The sequence below is a fragment of the Anomaloglossus baeobatrachus genome, chromosome 3, assembly GCF_048569485.1.
Source record: "Anomaloglossus baeobatrachus isolate aAnoBae1 chromosome 3, aAnoBae1.hap1, whole genome shotgun sequence".
Taxonomy (NCBI): Eukaryota; Metazoa; Chordata; class Amphibia; order Anura; family Aromobatidae; genus Anomaloglossus; species Anomaloglossus baeobatrachus.
In genome coordinates this window covers 309,690,257-309,713,849 of record NC_134355.1, presented here as the reverse complement: position 1 = coordinate 309,713,849, position 23,593 = coordinate 309,690,257, and the positions used below count along the sequence as shown (strand labels likewise).

Sequence of the window (23,593 nt, the reverse complement as noted above, 5' to 3'; positions counted from 1 at the left end):
ACTTTTTTTCCTCCAAATTTGGGAGGAAAGTGTGGGGTGCGTCTTATGGTCTGAAACTGCGGGATAGGGAGCTGTGGGGAGTCCGCGCTGTGCAGTGGGATCACAGGAGGAAGGGAGGGTCGCAGCTACAGGAAGCCGGCGCTGGAGAAACCACGTGTGCCCGCTGCTTAAAGTAAGTGAATATTCATTAGCTGCTCCCCGCCCACCTCTCTCTGCAGACTGCGGGGGTGAACAGCAGCAAATCAATAGTTTAATGTAAACAGTGGACACACGTGGGAGCTCCAGACGCCGGCTTCCTGCAGCGGCTGGGGAGATTGTGTGTCCGCTGTGAAGGAGGCAGGAGCAGGGTGCCACTGCAGTCACATCTGGCCCGGAGGAACTGCAGATCACTGCAGTGTCCGGGCCAGAACACGGCATACCTTCACAGCACAGCCGCAGTCTCTGTGCTGAGGGCTCAAATTACTTTCACTTTGCTCCTGCTGCCTCTGCACTAAAAATGAAGTCTACTGTAGCTGACAAAGGACCTGCAGTGATGTAATGCAGAGGGGTGGCCAGAACAGCACAGAACAGCACAGTGCCCGCCTCTCCATTACATCACTGCAGGTCCTTGAGATATGGGAGACTTTGTTTGTAATGCCAGTCCCAAACTGAAGCATGGTGAGCAGTACATCAGTAAAAGTAAGGCAATAAATAATACAGTATAGGCATTACTGTACACCTGGATGGGGTTGGATCATATATATATATTTACACACACACACACACACACACACACACACTATATAACTATATATACACACACACACACACACACACACACACAGTATATAACTATATACACACACACACAATATAACTACAACTATATATATACCCACACACACACTATATAACGCTATATATACACACACACACACACCCCAGAGTGGAGGATCACACATATAATGATGGGGAACATACATATTCCACGATGGGGGCCATATATACCTGGAAGGTACCCAGAATGGGGGATATATTACCTCAATAACACTGTCAGCAGTAAAATAACTGTGTCATGACCACATTCTTTTACTTTAATTTTATTTTTTTTTCTATTGTTTCCTCCTCTAAAACAAGGGTGCGTCTTATAGTCCGCTGCGTCTTATAGTCCGAAAAATACGGTAAGCCTCGTGTTTTTTGAAGAAACAAAAAGATGAAAAAATATTTTTAATTTCCAATCAAGAAACATTTTTACAACTCTTTAAATTGCATGTACGTAAAGACCTAACAATTAGAGCTGATCGAATCCGCCAAAATCCTGAACCGGCGGATTCCTGCCGGATTGAACAAAAAATCCAGATCCGCTCCAGATTCCGATGGCCATATAAGTCTATGGGGACCAGAATACGGAAATGAAAAACATTTGTGGAGGGGATAGGGGGGTAGGAGCACGTGCGGTGTACTCACCCGAGGTTGTGTCGTGGCAGCAAACTCCTTCTGGGTCACGCTTTTCCCCTCCTGAGCCGACAATTCAATATTCATTGTTTTGCTCGCCCACCGGCACGTGCAATTGGTTGCAGCTAGACGCGTCCCCACCTGAGTGGCAGTGTGTCAGCTGACTGCAACCAATCACAGTCGGCAGGTCGGCCGGTGGGCGGGGAAAGCAGTGCAAGTGTCTGCGGGTCAGTATGGTGAACGTGCATGTCTTTCAGAAACACATGCACGTTCCTGTCAGAAGTGTATGTGCCTGTGTCGGTGATGCGCTGTCAGGCTAGTAAAAGTCTGACATAACATCCGCCGGCATGGCCTGCCGCGCTCTGAGCATGAGCGTGCATGTACCTAGAAACACATGCACGCTCCTGTCAGAAGTGTGCGCGGCTGTGTCGGTGATGTGGCTTTTTTATTATTTCAATAAATAAATAAATAAAAAAAAAAAAACAAAAACAAAAAACGATGTGCGGTCCCCCCTAATTTTGATACCCAGCCATGATAAAGCTGGCTGGGGGCTGGTATATTCTCAGCCTGCAGCCACCCGGTATTGCTGCATCTATTAGATGTGACAATCCCGCTGCAATACCAGCTCTTCTCGATTGCCCTGGAGCGGGTAATAAGGGGTTAATAGCAGTGGACAGCTGCTACTAAACCCTAGGTTAGTGCGATAGTACAGGCGTCTATGAGATATCTTCATCACACTAACCTGTAAATGAATGTAAATAAACACAGACAGAGAAAAATCCTTTATTTGGAAAAAAAGTACAAAACACACACCCTCCTTCACCACTGTATTAACCCCCAACACCCTGCAGCTCCGGCATAATCCACACAAGGTCCCACGCCACTTCAGCTCTGCTATATAGCCAGTGGCAATAGAGCACAACCGCTGGCTGTGCAGACAATGACAGCCGCGATGACTGCACGGCCGATACGGTCAAAGGATGGGGGCGCGTCTGCCTACAACCAATCACAAACTAGAGGACGGCCGTTGGACAGGGAAAACATGGAAAGCTGTGTGTATACGATGCACAGTACAGGAAGTGAATTCTCGACCTAGAAACAGTGTGCCGCCATGACACAGAGTATCGGTAAGTATGAAACGCTGTTTTATTTCTGTTTTTTGTTTTTATTTTTCAATTGTTTTCCCCAGTGTTGGAACCCGGAAATCTTTGAAACCGCGCAGATCCGGATTTTTACAATTCGGATCCGCTCAGCCCTACTAACAATGTGTCTAGTCAGGAAGGCAGTAAATTGCCTGATCTTGATCTGATTAAACCAAGTCAAAGTGTGAATCTGCCACCATATTATTCATGTAACTAGTGTACTTACCTTCTGCGAGGCGTATCAGGCTCTCCAGAAGGCGGATGGTAGTACGTGCGGCATTCCTGTTATCACTTTGTCTCTGGAGTTGGTAGTAACGCACCAAAATCATGTTAGCGCCTTCACACATCTTAGGCTGCAGGCTCTTTATGAGGCAAAAATAGGTTTTCATCTTCTCCATACTCCACAGCTTGTCAGATTTACGAGGACTTCCTAACAGGAAACCGGTAAATGGACACAATTATACTGAATTTACATCTGATGCAAAAAAGTATTCAGATATTCTGTATAAAACAAATTGAAAATATATAATAAAAGGGAATCTGTCACCAGATTTATGCCATCTAATCTGAGAGCTGCATATTGTAGGGGCAGAGACACTTATTCCAGCAACGTGTCACTTACTAGACTTCTTAGTGCAGCTTTTGTAAAATCACAGTTTTATTAGCAGGAGACTGTCACTAAAGGACCCACCCCCCCCAACACCGATTGGCAGCTTCCTCTACATAAGCTGAAAGCTGCCAATCCGTGTTGTAGGTGGAGTTATACAGCAAAGAATAGATAGATCTGCAGCTGATAAACAGTAATTTTATCAAAACTGCACCAAGCGGCAAAGTAAGTGATACATCACTGGAATCAGGGTTTCTGTCCCTTCATCATGCTGCTCTCAGATGTGGCAGCAAAAACCTGGTGACAGATTTTAAATCTGTTCCTATATAAAATATGTAATAAAAAAAGAACATACTAGTTATCAGACGCAATATGGCCAAGTGTGTGGACACTGCTCCTAACTATATAGAGTTGTTGGGTGTTTCATTCAGTCCTATTGCGAACAAATGTGTGAAAATAAGCAGCCAGCCATGCTACCTATATAGACAAACATTGAAGAAGAAGAAAAAAAAAAAAAAACAGTGTGCGCCACTTGCAATGGAGCCCTGCTCTGTTCCAGAATGGATTTGATGCAAAGGTAATATCATAACAAGTTAGTCATAGAGGACAAACAAAAGACTGAGATATTAAATAGGAATTTCTCATCTGTGTTCACCAAGGAACTGACTGTACCAGGCATCATTCAACAAGTGAAAAATCAAAGTTCACCACCCGATATAATTAATTTAACACAAGAAGAAGTACGCCTACGTCTGAGTAAATTAAACATTGACAAATCCCCAGGGCCAGATGGCATTCATCCACGAATATTGAGGTAATTGAGCTCCGTAATTGACAGACCGCTGTATCTTATCTTTTTAGACTCGCTTGTAACAGGGTTGGTGCCTCAGGATTGGAGGATTGCTGATGTGGTACCGATATTTAAGAAAGGTAAGAGGGTAGATCCAGGCAACTACCGTCCAGTAAGCCTGACATCAGTAGTATGCAAAGTTTTTGAGGGCATTTTAAAGGGATGACATGCAAAAATATGTTGCAGAAAATAATATAATAACTGACAGACAGCATGGATTCATGAAAGATAAGTCGTGTCTAACCAACCTGTTGGGGTTCTATGAGGGGGTAAGTGCAAACCTGGATATTGGTAATGCAGCTGATGTGATTTATTTGGACTTTGCAAAGCCATTTGATACTGTACCACATAATAGCCTTATACTAAAGCTCCAGAAGCAAGGACTGGGGGAAACTATATGCAACTGGGTAAGGAATTGGCTAAAAGATAGGAAACAAAGAGTAGTCATAAATGGAACATTCTCTAAATGGGCCATAGTCAGCAGTGGGGTGCCGCAGGGATCTGTGCTAGGACCAATTCTTTTTAATCTCTTTATTAATGACCTTGTGGATGGGATTGATAGTAAAGTGTCAGTCTTTGCTGATGACACCAAACTATGTAGGATATTAAAAACTGACCTTGATAGTATAATATTACAAAAAGATCTAGATAAGATGTCAGAATGGGCAGATACTTGGCAAATGAGATTTAATGTTGATAAATGTAAAGTAATGCACCTAGGACGGAGTAATCCTATAACTGCGTATACATTAAATGGAAGTAAACTCGGGACTACAGAACAGGAGAAGGACTTGGGTATTCTCATTACAAATAAGCTGAGCAGCAGCACTCAATGTCAAGCAGCAGCTGCAAAAGCAAACAAGATTCTAGGGTGTATAAAAAGAGAGATTAGATCCCGCGATCCCAACGTATTATTACCCCTCTATAAATCACTTGTAAGGCCACATCTGGAATATGGGGTCCAGTTTTGGACTCCACATTTTAAAAAGGACATTCAGAAGTTAGAGTCAGTTCAAAGGCGGGCAACTAGACTATTACAAGGAATGGAAGGCCTCCCATATGATGACAGGTTGAAAAAGTTAGATATGTTTAGCTTAGAAAAAAGACGTCTCAGAGGAGATCTCATTTATATGTATAAATATATGTGTGGTCAATATAAAGTACTGGCAAATGACTTATTTCTTCCGAAAACAATACTAAAGACCAGGGGGCACTCACTGCGATTGGAAGAAAAGCGATTCCGGCAGCTAAATAGGAAAGGGTTCTTTACAGTTAGAGCAGTCAGACTGTGGAATACCCTACCACAAGAGGTAGTAATGGCAGATACTATAACAGCTTTCAAAAAAGGGCTGGATGATTTCCTCAGTACACACAACATTGTTGGTTATAAATGACTTAGTGACCAAATGTAGAACTGGTGGAGGAAGGTTGAACTAGATGGACCTAGGTCTTTTTTCAACCTTAGTAACTATGTAACTATGTAAAATAATCTTGGTTTTATTGGCATGAAAAAATTTGTATTGGAACTGTACGAATAAAACCAAGATTAATCTACCGCTGCATCGATTCCACGGTGGAACAGAGCAGGGCTCCATTGCAAGTGGCACACACAGTCTTTTTCTGCAGTTGTTTTCTGATCGGAGCCCACTGGAAGTGTCTTTTTCAGAAAGTCGGAGTAGTTGCCTTTGCTAGGAGAGTGTCCCTGCATAATATAGGCCTGCTCTTGCCATATCCAGGTGAGTGCATTGAATTAAAGGGGTGGTTTACCCATTTTTTTAATTTTCTCTATGAGTGTACCTTACCATTATAAGAGTTTTCTTCATGGCTTCTATTTCCAGTTCTGGCACTGAGCGGCGCTATCCTGCACGCTCAGTGCTGGTCACATGACCCCCTGATGCTGCGGTTGCTAGTATCCTCTTACGTCCCATCAAGTTCCGGGCTCTCAAACTTGACGGGTACATCAGAGGATGCTCACTCAACTTATAGCGATTGACTGGGCTGTGGGCGGTGACTACCGCACGTCACAGCCCAGCATCAAGGGGAGGATCCGGATGGCGCCAGTGTGGAGCGGTGAAGTAGGGCTGAGCATCCGGCAGATGGTGAGGCACAATGCGCCAGTGTGGAGTACAGGGGGGGGTTCTTCAGCTGAAACCCCCCCTGTCACGTAAGTACTGCTCTTACTCTCCACCCGCTCGCTCTGCTCCGATGTCAGGAGAACGGGCGGTGTCAGGCAGTGTGATCATGTGCTCCTCCCACCAGCACTACAGGACGCAGCAAGACACTGACAAGCTGGTGACATGCAGCACCGCATGTGTCAGAGCAGAGCATGTCACCGCTCTGCTCTGTCACCTGTCCTGCTGCATGGGACCAACTGTCTGCACTCTGTCACCTGCACCACAAGTCACAGAGTGTAGCAAGTTGATGACAGAGCACCTTTCCCCCCTCTCTTCTTTCTCCCCCCTCTCTTTTCCCCCCACCCTTTTCCCTCCCTCTCTCTTTTTCCTTCCCTCCCTCCCTCTTATTCCCTCCCTCTCTCGCTCTTTCCCTCCCTCTCTCGCTCTTTCCCTCCCTCTCTTTTTTCCTCTCTTTTTTCCTCCCTTTTTTCCTCTCTCTCTCTCCTGGCATGGTCAGTATAGAAATCTCTCGATCGTGGAGGGGTGAGAGGGAGTAATAAACATGGAGTCCCTAATGTGTCTGTGTATTTATTTCTAATAAAGTATTTTTCTCTGTGTGATGTCTTTTTTTTTTTTAACCCTTTATTGGAGATTCTTAATGACCGGGTCAAACTTGGCCTGACATTAAGAATCTCGGGCTTTAGACCAGCTGGTAAAACATTGCTGGTATTAACCCCTTATTACCCAGTGTGCCACCTGCCACCAGGGCCTCCCCAGCTGCCTAGTTGTACCTGGCTGGACACAAAACAAAATGAGCAAAGCCCACGTCATTTTTTTTTTTAAATTATTTCATGAAATTCATGATATAATTTAAAAAAAAGAGTTTCCTTATATTTTTGTTTCCCAGCCAGGTACAAATAGGCATGCTCCTACAAAAGACCTCCATAGAAATATTTATATAAGTCAAACTACAAAGATATGTCAATTTTATAGTAAAAATACACTTTATTGCATACATGATAATAACATGATTTCATAGGGATACAAAATTGAGCAGAAAAAGTACAAAACATGCACATGTTAAAACTGCAAATTGCAGGGGGGTGTGTCCAATGCACCAGCATCTAAGGGAATTTAATAATGTCTCAATAATGACCATCACAGCCCTCCAAGTACAAAGAATAGACCACCAAGCAAGCACATAACCACATCAGTCACAATAGTAGATATACCACATCACAAGTAGATCAAATCATCATGTGGAACACCTGATACATAGAAAACCATCCAAGTGAACAGACACTTCAACGCAAATGGCCGACGGGAATACACTAACTGGCTGCCGACATGCCAAGCCCGCCAGACAGGGAGGGGTGTGACCTCACCAAGGCCCAATATAGTACAAATAACGTACCCAGGTGTTTGTCAGAGACACCGTGCAGACACACCACCCTGCATCTCGACGCGTTTCGCTACCGCTTCGTCGGGAGGTGCAGGTATGGTGTAGGAGGCTGCTTATAACCATATTGAGTGAGACTTACCGTCCTATGCGGCATTCAGATGCCCGTCCTCCACTCCGACCGGCGTCCGGAAACCAAGCGTGCGCATGCGCACACACATGGCACCCGATAAGACGTGCCATGTGTGTGTGCATGTGCACGCTTGGTCTCTGGCAAACACCTGGGTACGTTATTTGTACTATATTGGGCCTGGGTGAGGTCGCACCCCTCCCTCTCTGGCGGACTTGGCATGTCGGCAGCCTGTTAGTGTATTCCCGTCGGCCATTTGAATTGAAGTGTCTGTTCACTTGGATGGTTTTCTATGTATCAGGTATTCCACATGATGATTTGATGTACTTGTGATGTGGTATAACTACTATTATGACTGATGTGGTTATGTGCTTGCTTGGTGGTCTATTCTTTGTACTTGGAGGGCTGTGATGGTCATTTTTGAGACATTATTAAATTCCCTTAGACGCTGGTGCATTGGACACACCCCCCTGCAATTTGCAGTTTTAACATGTGCACGTTTTGTACTTTTTCTGCTCAATTTTGTATCCCTATGAAATCATGTTATTATCATGTATGAAATAAAAAGTATTTTTACTATAAAATTGACATTTTTGTAGTTTGACTTATATAAATATTTCTATAGAGGTCTTTTGTAGGAGCATGCCTGTTTTTGGTGACTCTTCATAATATATGTCTGAATATGGACCTAGGGATTCATTTATTCGGGTACAAATAGGCAGCTGGGGGTTGGGGGCAGCCCGTACCTGCCTGCTGTACCTGGCTAGCGTACAAAAAATATGGCGAAGCCCACCTCATTTTTTTTAAAAAAAGTGGTTAGGCAAAAACCTTTATAAAAAAATAAAAAAAAGGCTTCCCTGGATTTTCCATTGCCAGTGAAGGTAACACCAAGCAGCGGGGGTTAGCAGCCAGTAGCTGCTTGGGTTACCCTTAGCAATAGAAAATGCAGTGGGAGCCCACACTCTTTTTTTTCCCCCTAACCCTAGGGTTAGGGTTATGTGTTTGTTTGTTTTGTTTGGTTTTTTTTTTAATGAATTTTTAAAAAAAAAAAAAAAAAATCGACATGGGCTTTGCCCATCGAGCACCAGAGCATTTTACTGCTCACTCATGCCTACTCCTGACCACAGCGCGAGCCAAAACAAGTAATCAGATGACTCCAGTGTCGGCCGATTACTTGTTCTGTGTCCCCCTGCATCCATTGCAGCGTGTGCGGTCTGTGAGGTCACCTGAGTTCAGTCCAGCACTGGAGTCAGCTGATCTGAACTCCAGCCTGCACACGCTGCGATGGATGCAGGGGGACACAGAACAAGTAATCGGCCGACACTGGAGTCATCTGATTACTTGTTCGGCTCGCTCTGTGGTCAGGAGTAGGCATGAGTGAGCAGTAAAATGGTGCGTGTGGAGTGCGATATAACATCGCATTCCATTCGGACCAATATTAGCCTGTGTATCAGCGCATATGAGCAATTATTTTCTCAGCCCTAATCGGACCGAGAAAACAATCGCAGCATGCTGCGACTGTAATGCGAGACTCTCTCTTTTACCCATTCAAGTGTATGGGTAAGAGAAAAATCGCACTGCCCTTGCGGTACATCGGTGTACCGCGAGTGCAGAGAGAGAATCGCAATAGCCGACTTTGGAGGAGAGGGGGAGAGAAATCCCTCACACCCCTCCTTAGTGACGTCCCGCCCGCCCCTTCGCAGCGCTGGCCCGCCTCTCCTGAGAGCCGGACCGCCCACCGCAGCTGAGGTCTGCTCGCACAGTCGGACCTCAGTCGCAGGGACACACGCATGACACTCAGCTCTGCTGTACTGCTAGCGTGAGCCGAGTGTCACGTGAGGGGATCGAAGTAATCCCCGTGTGGCCCCAGCCTGATCGGCCGACACTGGAGTCTGCTGATCTGAACTCAGCTGAACTCCTGTACACACAGCCCGCACATGGTTCACGTGATCAGCAGCAGGCAGTGACTGCTGTTAACTTGCATCCATCGCAGCGTGTGCGGGCTGTGAGATCAGGAGTCAGCTGACTCCAGTGTCGGCCGATAACTTCTTTGTCCCGCTGCAGAAGGATCTGAAAAATAATGGTTGCATGCGTTGCACATTTAATCCACAGGATCCGGTCATATGCGGTTTGCGGTTTATTGCCTACAGGCAAAAAAAAACGCTGATGTGAAATTATCCTGCAAAATGCATGCCACACGGATGATACGGATGACACACAGACTAGGCAAGAGGAAAAAAAAAGCAATCTCATGACCCCTTCATTTTTTTTTTTTCCCTAATTACATTTTTTCACATGTTGCGCCAGCTAATAATCATAATTTCTGTACACACACACAGACACACAGAACTATATGAGAACAAGCAGAAGATAGACGCTTTCTTCCCCTGGTTGTGCAGAGCTGGGAGCTTCGGCTGTCTCTGCTGTGATTGCTCTCAGTGCATCCACACTGGGAAGAGGCAGGGAGGAGTCTTTGGTCTTTGGGTGGAGAGGAGAGCTGAGAGGGTGTGTTAGATACAGTGGGTGTGTTAAATACAGCCCTAGAGCCACAAATAATTATGGGAGTTGTAGGAACTGAACCCAGGAAGTCAAATGAGAGATTAACCCCATCAGAGCTGGAGCCAGCAATGAGGATGTGCTGCTAGAGCACAATAAAAGGTAATATTGCTAAAAAAAACATAATAGTAGATGTGTGGAGAGGCACATATTAGCAATATTTATCAGAAAAAAAAAAATCAGTTTTGGTAACTGGACAACTTCTTTAAGAGCACTCTGTCTTTAACTTAACCACTGCACCCAGGAAGCGCTGTATCTTCTGTTTTGCTACAGGGTTTTCTCCAGACACCTCTCATAGGCTGGACTCACACGAGCGTATGGCATCCGATGCAAGAGCATCGGATGCGATATGCTAATGTCCCCCGGCTCAGGCTCTGCTGCGAGCGTGAGCCGGGTGTCATGCGACTGTAACCCGATCTTGCGATCGGGTCACAGCTGTGAAGCTGAGTGCAGGCGCTGCGGAGGAGAGGGAGGGGTTAATCCTCCCATCTCCTCCACTGTCAGCCTGTGCGTAGATCGCACTGCACTGGGATAACATCCGAGTGCAGTCCGATGTATCTCTCGCATCCATTCACTTGAATGGGTGCGAGAGATACGGAGGTAGCAGCAAAACGCAGCATGCTGCCGCTTTTCTCGCATCCAGAATCTGGATGCGAGAAAAGCTGACCAACAGCTCAACCTCATTGCCTAACACTGGTCAGAGTGCAATGCGAGAATTTCTCGCATTGCACTCGTCCGATTTTCACGCTCGTGTGAGCGTACCCATAGGCAAACATTGGTAATGGTATGGGTCTTCTATAAGCTCAGCAACATGGATGTCACGCTTGTGCATACGTTGAGTATTTGGGGAGTTTTTACCTTAGTATTTGTAAGGCCACGTGCACATGTTGAGTATTTGGTGAGTTTTATCTCAGTATTTGTAGCTAAACCAGGAGTGGCACAATCAGAGGAAGGTATAATAGACACATGGGCTCCACTTCTGAATTATTCACCCAATCCTGGTTTTGGCTACAAATACTGTAGTAAAAAAAAATAAAAAAAAAAAATAAATCACCAAATACTCACCAAATTTTTAACTTTCTGGGTCAGCTGGAAGTCCTATTATTGTGAAGCAGAAATGTTGAGGACAAGGCACCTGAAACTTTCCAAAAAGTGCAAGTGGATATAGATGCTTCAAGGGTCCAAAGCCATAATAACCTCAATGGTTTTACAATAGGATGTCCAGCAAACTCCACACATTTTTAGCCATAAATTTGAAGTGCTGACATATTACTCTACAGAGATTATCGTCATCCACATGAGAAGTTTTAATAAATACACTCACATAGATCAGGGCTGGGCAAAGTGCGGCCCGCAGGCCATGTACTGCCCCCTAGCTGTTCCAGTCTGGCACATGGACCAAGACAGCCAAAGGGCTGAAAACAGTAGACCACGAGGTGCACCATATCCTTCCCAGCCACTGATGCCCAATGTCACTGCTAATTGCATCCACAGAATGCAGACAATGGCGAATACATTGGTAGAGGCGGGGCTGTTGGCTCAGTCTTCCGGCAAAATGAGGAACAGCATCACATGTTCTGTGCGGAGCGGAAGGCAACAAGAAACAAGTGCAGAGCACCGGGGAATGACAGCGAGGTGAACATGTGGTTTATTTACATTTTGCTTTTCACGTATATGGGATATTTGCATGTATAAGGAGGCCTTGTGGAGGCTCCTACTGTATACCAGAGGCTATGTGGGGGGCTATTACTGTATACCGGAGGCTATGTGGGGGCTCCTACTGTATACCGGAAGCTTTGTGGGGGCGCCTACGGTATATTGGAGGCTATGTGGGGGCTCCTACGGTATATTGGAGGATATGTTGGGCTCATAATGTATATAACAGGCTATGTGGGCTTAATGTATGTAGGAGGCTCTGTGGGGGCTCATACTGTAAATATGAGGCTATGTGGAGGCTCAATGTATAGAGGAGTCTATGTGGAGATCATACTGTATTTAAGAGCTATGTGTGGACTTACTGTATATAGGAGGTTATGTGGAGGTTCATGTTGTATACAGGAGGCTATGTGGGGTTCATAAAGTATATACAGAGGCTATGTGGGGGCTCACATATATAGAGGGGCTATGTAGGGCGGATCATACTGTATATAGGGAAAGCTGTATGTGAGCTCATAATGTATACGAAAGACAATGTGGGGCTCAATGTATAGAGGAGTCTATGTGGGGCCCTTACGGTATAAAGGGGGCTATGTGGGGGCTCAATGTGTATATAGAGGATATTTTGCAGCTCATACTGCATATAGGGGGCTATGTGGGGGTTCATAATGTATATAGAATGTTTATGTGGGGGCTTACACTGTATATAGAGGGGCTACGTGGGAGGGGGGGATCATATTGTATATAGGGTGGACTGTGTGTGGGCTCATACTGTATATTGAGGGTTATGTGGAGGCTCATACTGTATATAGAGGGCTGTGTGGAGGCCCATACTATATATAGGGAGTGCTGTATTTATGCTCATACTGTATATAGGAGGATGCTAGCATACGTAATTCTGCTTAATATTAAGTAATACAATATTAATATAAAATAATAATTAATATGTTCATATTAATATTGAGCAGAATTAATTTTAGCCTATTGGTTGAGTCCTCTACACCAGTCACAGTCTCTCATGGGCCTATCTGGAAAATTAATTTAACACAACTGACAGAGATGAAACCCTTTAACAGCAGTATTCACACCACTGATCTGCAGTACCTTTATTTTCCAATATAAATGAGGAGATGATCCTATCCCAGTCTTCATTTTTTGTGTCCAGCAATACCAGCACCAGATCAAATCTACTGAGAAGAGGACTGGCCAGAGCCACATTTACAGAGATGGATTCTTCTGGGTCATAGGCTCCTTTTGGGTTTGTGGCAGCCAGTATGGTGGTTCTTGTGTTTAATTTGCATACCAACCTAAGCAGAAAGAAAAGGATTCTTAACCTTATTCACAAATTGTAACTACAGGGTCTTCACATATAAAATTACTATTAAAAAAAAACCCAAAAAAACAAAAAAAACTTACTTTAATATTGGACTTTTATTAATGAGTACAAAAAAAAGAGAACTATAATAAACCTGGCCTGCTATTTTCAGTACCCTCTTACACAATGTTAAATTAAAGAGGTTTGCCCATAAGAGACATTTATCACCTATACTCAAGATAGGGGATAAATATGTGATCGATGGGGGAGACATTGATTAGTATAATAGGGAGTCTGACTTTAAATGGGGCAGCAGTGGAGCTCTAGTTTAAGGGGCACTTTGCCCACTGCGATATCGCAGGTGCGATGTCGGTGGGGTCATGTCGAAAGTGACGCACTTCCTGAGTCGCTCTCGACATCGTAGTGTGTAAATCCTAGATGATACGATTAACGAGCGCAAAATCGTCGTAATCATATAATCAGTGTAGTGTCCGGGAATTCCATAATTACGCTGCTGCGACGGTACGATGTTGTTCCTCGCTCCTGCGGCAGTATACATCGCTGTGTGTGAAGCCGTTGGAGCAAGGAACATCTCCGTACCTGCGTCCTGCGGCTCACACCGGCTATGCAGAAGGACAGAGGTGGGCGGGATGTTTAAGTCCCGCTCTGCCCCGCCCCTCCTCTGCTATTTGCCGCCTGCCGTGTGACGTTGCTGTGACGCCGCACGACCCGCCCCCTTAATAAGGAGGCGGTTCGCTGGCCAGAGCGACATTGCAGGGCAGGTGAGTGCATGTGAAGCTGCCTTAGCGATAATGTTCGCTACGGTAGCTATCACCATGATCACAGCTGCGATGGGGGCGGGGACTATCGCGCTCGGTATCGCAAGCATCAGCTTGCGATGTCGTAGTGTGCAAAGTGCCCCTAAGTGTATGCGCTGAAGAAGAGAGGACAGGGAACTTGGGACCGCCATTATGAAGGATGAGCCACAATTGTTCGTAGATTTATCTTCCGTCCTGTGGATATGTTGATGCTGCTCCAGGTCAGGCATTGCTCAGATTTTTCAGATGCATTTCTTTTATGATGTTCCATTTTAATCACCCCTCAGCTATTATGCAGAGTACAACTTACCATATACTAAATTAGGATCTTAATGTGATGACGTTCCTTTCAGGACAGCCCAAGTGATGGTGGGTGATTTGAACAGAACTCATTGGAAGTACAATGCATCCATAAGCAGAATATTAGGTGACCAGGACAGGGTAGAATTTAAATGTACATTAGTGGAAGGCTAACCATGAAATAGGGATAGCATCTTCAGTATTGGACAAATCCTTTCATACAATTCTGCGCAAAAAATCCCAACCAAAAACATCCTGAAAACCTAAATCTTTTAAATGAAAAACAAACCCAGAAAAATTAAATAGTCTTTACTAGAGATGAGCGAGCCTCAGGTTCGGTATTCATACCAAACACAGACTTTAGAAAAAAAACAAACACTTTGGTTGCTTTACGTATGCTGACCACTCACACGAGCATCGCTGTGCTTGGGTATTCTCTGTGCTTAGCCCAGTGTGAGTTGCTCGCAGTGTTTGAAAGACTTGCACCGAGTATCAACAGTGTGAGTTGTGGTGTGCACCACAAAAAAAAAAAAAAAAAAATGCAAACACCCATCCACCTGTCCCTGGAATCAGTTTATGGCTGGCTGCATGTGGGTGGAAACCCCAACTGCCCAATTAGTGGCTTACATTGGGGTTGAGGTCAAGTCCGGGTTCCAAACCGAACTTTATCTGAAGTTCAGATGAACCAAACTTCCATGGGTTTGCTCATCCCTAGTCATTACCCATCATAAAAACTGCCCAAACACCTTTTTTACAGCCATCACGAAGAAATAAGTTTGTAGTGCTAACCAGTCGGTGTAGGCTGAGCAGGTTGACAGCTGAACACTTAAGTAATACCCTTTTGCACAGTTATCGTGAGGACAAATTGTGGTCAATTAAACCTCTAGATGCCGCTGGGATGTCCAGTGAGAGGATAATGCTGACCTATTGCGGTGATAGGTTATCCAAATCAGACTGGTATCGGTCCAACACCTGGCACCCCCACCGATAAGCTGTTATTGCTCCCACTGTAGCCATATAAACACACTGAATGGAGATGCACTTTGCAGTTCCTTTTAATGTGTAGAGGCCGATGGTGAGTGCTGCACATCAGCTCCTATTCCTTTTAATAGAATCAGTTTTGCAATACCCAGCAGCAGCGGCTGCTACACATTGAATGCAGCTGCACTTTGCACCTTCTTTCCATGAGTTAAAGGGAACCAATCACCAGGATTTTCCTATATAACCTAAAGCCAGTGCTATACTGGCACTATCAGGCTGATTCTATACATACCTGTAGTGGTCAGCTATGATGTATAGGTTTTGAAATCCAAGAAAGTAAAGTTTATAAAATCATTAGCTTCTTGAGTGACAGCAGCTGAGTATCGGATAATATCTGGAGGGGGGGGGTATTCATAGTTATGCTAATTCTAACAGGGGGAGGCGATAAGTATTATACAATCGATTTAATTTTTGACTTGTAGGACCTGTGCTGAGGTCATATCCATGTGACCAGAAGGGGTGGGGCCTGAGCCAACAGAAAAACATTACTTCCTGGTTATAGCTTTGTTGGCTGAGGCCCCACCCCTTCTGGTCACATGCATATGACCTCAGCACAGGTCCTGCAAGTCAAAAATGAAATAGCTTGTATAATACTTATTATGCGCATGCGCGAGCAGACCTAACAGCACAGGCGCGAGATTTGAAAATGCGACGAGAAGGTTGACGGAGGGCATCATCCCGTCAATCAAAGAAGGAGGACGTCGATCAGCGGCAGGAGGGGGATAAAAGAGCAGAAAATGAGCCCGTCCATCTGGCCAACCAAGGTAATTAGCATACCTAACGGCCAAGTTTTATGAAGTTATTTTTGGGGTCTGGAAGGGGAGTCAGGGCCAAGGTGCACCTTCATAGAATGCAGCCCAGGAGCTGCAGAAGGTGATTCTTTTAGTTTAATAGGTAAAAAATCTGGTGACAGGTTCCCTTTAAGAGCAAAGCATTGGACTATTCTTAAGTAGCTTCTATGAGCTGAAATCTAAATCTCATTGAAGATCGGTGGAAGGAGCAGGAACATGCAGTCTGGTGAAGGCTCTATTCACACCTGAGACAGCTGGAATCATTACCTCTAAAAGTTGCAAATGCCACTGCTCTGTTGATGCGATGTCAGCGGAAGCAGCTAAATTGCCAGCAGGAGAGATCTGTGACTCCTCTATGCCAGTGAGCAATGATGCCAGGCTCAACAGGAAGGTGGTTAGCAACTACTTATAAATGCATAACTGCTTATGCACTTATTTTTTTAAAGTCCCGGATATCCCCTTCAAATATTCTTGAATGTTTCTAGTGGTATTTTGAGTCTTTACCCTGTTGGAGGACAAATCACCTTGAACCCAGACCAAATTTTTTGGACAGTGGGAAGGAAATTTGGCTCCAAAATACCTTGATAGTCTTGAAATTTCATTGTACCCTGGACAGGTTTAAGACACCCTGTGCCAGATGCAGCAAAGCAGTTGCAAAACATAACCAAGCCTTTTTCAAATTTCACAGTAGGCACAATCTTCTTTTCTTTTAAGCTTTACTTGCGTCTGTGAACATGAAGCTGATGTGCCTTGATAAAAAGCTCCAGTTTCATGTAATCTGTCCAAAGGAAATTCTGAAATTCTCCTAGAAGCTTTATGGCCTCTTTATAATATAATATAATTAAGTAAGGATTTACTTTCAAACGTGTTTTCCTCATCGGTGATCTTCCATGAAGTGACTAAGAAAGCAACGGGAGACTGATATACCTTGAAGTTCACCTTTAATCTTTTTGGAAGCAGTGCTTGTGCTCTTTGATAACTATTCATATTATCCATCTCTTCCATTTAGCATCAAATTTCCTCTTGCAGCCACGAATAGGGAAGTTGGCTACAGTCCCATAGACCTTAACTTTCTGAATAATATTTGCAACTGTAGTAACAGGAACATCATGCTGTTTGGAGACGGTCTTATTGACTTTATTGTTAACATGTTTGCCTATAATTTTCTTTCTAATCTCCTGAGACAACCTCACAGTGACTATTTTTCACACTATAAATAAGCAGACTGACTGAAAGAAGTTTGGAGACACTGAAGATGCCAATTACAGTACACACCTTAGTTTAATATTTCCCTATGGTCAAATCATATTCAATATTTTCTAGGGGTACCATCCAGGCCATCTTCATTTCGTTTGTGTTTTACGCGTAACATTTTTCTGTTGAACCACAACTCAAAAGCAATGTCCCATTTATTTTTATGGCTTTATAATAATTCTGAATTCAACAGTAAAAAAAAAAACTGGTTTGTCACCATTATCTGATACTTGTAACAACCACTGGGGACAATCAGTGAGCTCAGTGACTTGAGTTTATTGTGTCATCTACACAGGTAGAACCGCTATGCTCACCAATTTAGCGCAACGCTCTTGACATGATGACTGAGTTGCAGAAAATCTATTTGAATTCTTTTCCCTATACATTTAGAGATATGCTTTTCATCACCTACTTCTACCAAAGGAAGCAACTGACTTTCAATGTTCATTGACTTATGGGAGGGTTTTATTGTGTGCTTTATGACCAATGTAGATCCAGGGAAGGGGAGGAGGTGAGCTGTGATCATAACCTCTTGTGGTTCCTGTGTTTTCGGTCTAGAAAAAATGAAATGCTATGCTGCAAGTACGAAGGGCATCATTATTACCTATAAACAGCTCTGTCTCTGCTGATTTTGGAGAGGCGCAATCAATAAAAGTATTTTATTTTTCCTTTCAGTTTATCATCTCCATTATTAAAATTAAATGTCTAAGAATTTAAAGGGGCCTCATCACCAACAAACTTACTAAACTATATTACATTAAGAATTCAGTAAAATATAATTAAACATATTACTTTTTGACAATAAATAAGTTAATATTTTCATTAGCATGATGATAAAGCCATCCTGAATACAATTCATGGAAACAGCCATATTGAAATTGGCAGCTCCGCCTGTTATTGGCAGTGGCATGGTTCACGGTCCACTTGATGCCCATGTATCTAATGCCATGATTACTCATATCTGAGCAAAATAAAATGATGTATTTGAGTTTCCTACTGCATTGATAAGCAAGAATATGTAAACAAATGATATCTTGGAGCAGGGGTTCCCAACTGGTGGCTCAAGAGGCACATGTGGCTTACAGGCCTGTGGATATGTGGCTTGCGGCCTGTTTGCCAGCTTGGTGCATCAACACCAGGTCCAGCAAACATCTATGAAGAGCAGGTGGAGACTTTACTGAGTAGCCCGACACAGAAAAACAGATCTGAATCGGGGCAAGTTAGGATCTCCTGGATCTTGGTATACTGCTTGTGATTCCTGTGGTAAACCTGTGACTGTCATTATACCGGAAATGGGGGCTTTGGGTGTCACTACACTTAGCGGGTGCAGCTGGATGTGGCTTATTACCCTCTTTCAGAGCTGAATGTGGCCCATGACCCTCTCTAAGAGCTGAATGTAGTTCTCCAGGTTAGAAAGGTAGGGGACCTCTGTCTTAGGCAACACATATTCAGTGTAAGTAAGGCTATGTGCCCACGTTGCGTATTTGCATGCAGTTACGCTGCGTTCTGTACTGCAGCGTAACTGCATGCGTCCCGCGTCCCCAGCACAATCTATGAAGATTGTGCATTATCCATGCACACGTTGCGTTTTAGAACGCAGCGATTTGCATGCTGCCAAAAAAAGCAACATGTCACTTTTTCGTGTGCTCTGAATGCAGCCCCCGCTCTCTCTATGGGAGAGGCTGCATCCAGAGCACATGAAATCGGCTTTTCAGTACACAGTGTTTCTGCAGCGATTTGAAGCGCACATGTGCTGTTCAAATCGCTGCGGAAATTTCTGCAGGGACAGAACGCAACATGGGCACATAGCCTTAACGTAGGGTCGAAATCATATTGTGCTCTATGTTTAGTTTCCATTGAAATCCATGATAATTGTCATTTAGATGGAACCCCTGACTGAATCAGTACTATAATGGAGCAGTCAGTCACTTTGTACTCTAACTTTTAGACCACGCTTGTGTGTCATCCTAAAGAAAGTGATCAATGCAGGAACAGATGCCAGAAAGCGTGCAAATTGATTGCCACCATTATGGGCTCCATCTAAATCACAGTATTTGAAAATATAAATGAAAACTTTAGCACAGTACGAATGCAAATCAGGCTTAAATCTTTGATGTGCAATATTATCCATTGAACAGGTGTATCTAAGCTGATTATCTGCCTGATAAGTCTGGATATCATAATGTGTGATATTGTTTTACACAGCTGCTGTATCAGATCCTGTCATGTGATACACCACTGCATCTAATTCTACAGTGTAATATTGTGCTGCGTAGCTGCTGCATATAATTCTATGGTTGTCACGGTCATCGCCCTGTTTCTGGATATTAGTGACAGCTTTAGGACTGGAGTCTCTCATCTCCATCTGGCTCTCTACATTTAAATGTTGTTTCGTTTCTCTTAGTACTGAAACAGTTAATGCCAAGTTTTGCTGATAGCAGCTTTTCCAGCAGTTCCTAGCTGAGTGGTTCAGTTGCTGCTGCTTTGTAGCCACACCCCTTCAGGTTTAAACAGAGGTGTTACCCAGCAATCCTTACTGAAGAAACAAATTGATTTGAATACTGGCCCCCTTGGTGGAAGGAGCGGAGAAGGAGTGTTCCAGAAGCTTTCCAGACTTTATCCTATTTTTGTTGCTGTTTTCCCTGGTTTGTCTTACCTTGCGCATATTCATGTAGCGGTGGGGCTAGCGTCTCCCACCTGCCAACGCACTAGCCAGGGCAACTACAGGGTTTTTCTCAGGGTCTCAGCTAAAAACCCTGTAGTTGCCCTGGCTAGTGTGTTGGCAGGTGAAAGATGCTAGCCCCACCACTGCACTAATATGTACAAGGAAACTGTTGTGGAGACTGTATAGCGCCTGGCTAGTAGTGTAGGGAGAGCTGCAGGTGAGGATAGGATGTGTCCCATCTACCTCTCTACTAGTGCTAGGGCCCACATTGTTATTGTGCCTCCGGTGATCCCCTTTCTTATTGTATTGTTTGCTGTATTTTTGTCGTGTGCTAGATGTCGGTTAGTCTGAACGCGTCCGCCACGTGTAAGCATGACAATGGTGTAATATTGTGCTGCAGAGCTGCTGTATATAATTTTACAGTGTAATATTAAGCTTCAGAGCTACTGCATCTAATTCTATGGTGTAATATTGTGCTGCAGTGCTGCTGCTTCTAATTCTATGGTGTAATATTGTGCTGCAGAGCTGCTGCATCAAATTCTATGGTGTAATATTGTGCTGCAGAGCTTCTACTGTATGTATAATCCCATCATGGCTAATACTGTGCTGCCGCATATAATTCTATGATGATTACTGCTTTGAGACTGTAAAAAAAATTAACCTAGTTTAAAAAAAAAATAAATAAATACATTTATAAAGTGTCAACAATTAAATCCTCTGCTCTATCTCCAGTGCAGCAAATCACTGACCTTAGGACAGACTCAGATTAGTGTATGAAAAATTGTCAGTTTCCAAGAGACAACTAGGACAATTTTAAACCATATTGTCATCCATATACGATTGTCAGATCATCAGATTTTAACTAGCACAACTCACAGCCATCTAATATATAAAGCTGAGTGTATGCATGTATGTGTGTGTGTGTGTGTGTGTGTGTGTGTGTATATGTATGTATGTATGTATGTATGTATGCATGCATGCATGCATGCATGCATGCATGCGTGTGTGTGTGTGTGTGTGTGTGTGTGTGTGTGTGTGTGTGTGTATGTATGTATGTATGTATGTATATGTATGCATGTGTGTATGTATGTATGTATGTATGTATGTATGTATGCTAAAGGAATCCGCAATGTCACATTTACAATCACAAAATTTTGCACAGACACCCTGTGTGACTCAGGGAACGTCATAAACTATGTTTTGACGGGAAAATTTAACCCCACGCTTTACAGTTACTCTCCAAAAAATCTGCCCCCATTAAAGTAAATGAGGCTGAGAGCTATTAGGTTATTAATAGCAGGTGTCATTGGTTGCTATAGGAACGAAAGACATTGTTAGTATAAGAAGCTTATGTGTGAGGTAATGTCAGTGGAGAGACTGATATAGAGAGACAAAAAGAGACAGACAAGGAAAGAGACAGAGACAGACAATTAAAGAGACAGAGAAAGAGACAGAAACAGATGGGGAAAGAGACAGATGGGGAAAGAGACAGACATCAAAGACTGGGAGAGAGACAGAGATAGTTACTATCCCGGGCAACGCCTGGGTATTACAGCTAGTACTATATATTTGTCTGAACAACCCTAAAAAATTATAGGAAAATAAAGTATGTCACAGACCACTGGAGTGGTGGGGGATTTAACAGGTGGAAAATGTTTCTTTGTTACATATATAATATATTAGCAGTAGATTATTTCCTAAACACTCAGATAATTCCTTTGACACTAGGTGATCGTTAAAATCCCTCAGATCTAAGCAGTCATGCTAATAATTGACTCATGTTATAACTAAAATAAAGAATGAATGCAAAAACAAGATATTAATTTTGCAAAAAAGTATTAATAGGATTTACCCTGCTTTGGCCACACTTATTGTCTGCTGTTCCATTGCCTCATGGATACTTGTCCTATCATGCTCTTTAATGCTGTTAAATTCATCAATGCAGCAAAGACCCCCGTCTGCCAGGACCAGAGCTCCCGCTTCTAGGTTCCACTCCCCCGAATCCTTCACCGCAGTTACAGTCAATCCTTTAAAAAAATAAATAAATAAATGAATAAAAAAAATTACAATTTCTATTAATCTTTGTGCAAGTTAGTATCAAAATATAGCTATATCACTGCTCTACTAAAGAAGTCCAATTGCTCCTTCAAAACAACAGAATTACCAGGAAGAGCACTCAACAATTCCAGGTCTACCTTCTGTAATAAAGTGTTCTCATACTTTTTGTACAGGGCCAAATCCTGCTGCCGGAGTTGAAAATTGCAATGGCACCCTTTCCCTCACTGCAATATAAACCTGCACTGAAGATCATTGTTTTTTGCTTTAGCAGTATTCATCAGTGTAAAAATCACCTGTGAACATCATTTCTAGAGTAGTGCGATAATATGATCACACCTACTACCTATTGGGATAAGATCTTGGAGATGGGATTAACCCTTTGAAGATTTTTTGTGTGAATATCATAGGATTTTTAATAGGACATTAATAATACCGTGTTTTTCCAAAAATAAGACACTGTCTTATATTTTTTTTTTCCCCCAAAAAAAGCACTAGGGCTTATTTTTGGAGGAGGTCTTATTCTTGGAGAAACACGGTTGGGGGTAAGTTTACCCCCCCAAAAAAGCAGACCCCCCCACTTCCCAGGAGACTCATACTCACCAGACCAGGACATCTGCGTGGTTCCCAGGTCCTCCTGTGATCTCCAGTCGGTGCCGCACGCCGTCCTCCCCTGCTGCTAGCTGACATACTGACACATATAGCAGATCACACACACAGCAGATCACACACACACACACACACACACACTCACAGCAGATCGCAGGCACACACAGCCATCACAGATACACACATCCGATCGCAGACACACACTTCACTTCACTTCACTTCACTTCACTTCACTTCACTTCACTTCACTTCACTTCACTTCACTTCACTTCACTTCACTTCACTTCACTTCACTTCACTTCACTTCACTTCACTTCACTTCACTTCACTTCCTGCAGCAGGGGATGAGAGCAAGTCACGTGTCCGGCCACAGGTCCTGTTCGTTGCGCTCCACTGCACTGCCTCTCTGGATTCTCCCGGCGAGAAGAGATCGGTGTCGCTGGATGAGGTGAGTGTGTATGTGATCCGATGTGTGTGCGATCCGATGTGTGTGTGATTTGATGTTTGCGTGTGATCCGATGTATGTGTGTGCGATCTGCTTATGTGTGCGATCTGATGTTTGTGTGTGAGATCTGGTGTGTGTGTGTGTGTGATCACTGCAGGTCCTGCCGCTCAGTGTCGGGTGAGTGTAGTTGCTGGGTGCCGCTGTGTATAATGAAATGTCCTGCAGTATCTATCTTTTTTAGCTGCACGGACACTTCATTATTGATCCGCGACTACGGCTTATTTTCGGGGGAGGGCTTATAATTAAGCCTTTCTCCGAAAATGCTGAAAATCCCTGTTAGGGCTTATTTTTTTGGGGGGGGGGGTCTTATTTTTGGAAAAACACGGTAGTAATTAATTTTTTTCTTTAGATC

The 23,593-nt window shown here is 43.7% G+C and overlaps 1 protein-coding gene across 2 annotated transcripts in view; it reads right to left on the bottom strand.

Moving 5' to 3' along the window:
- Positions 1-23,593, bottom strand: part of MCM9 (minichromosome maintenance 9 homologous recombination repair factor) — a 123,396-nt gene that overhangs the window by 16,766 nt on the left and 83,037 nt on the right. For both annotated transcript variants that reach the window (XM_075338296.1, XM_075338295.1), the window contains exons 8-10: positions 21,925-22,099; positions 12,993-13,195; positions 2,803-3,006 (exon numbers count right to left, since the gene is read on the bottom strand). In XM_075338296.1, the coding sequence (XP_075194411.1) occupies positions 2,803-3,006; positions 12,993-13,195; positions 21,925-22,099 (582 nt within the window). The remainder of the gene's footprint in view (positions 1-2,802; positions 3,007-12,992; positions 13,196-21,924; positions 22,100-23,593) is intronic.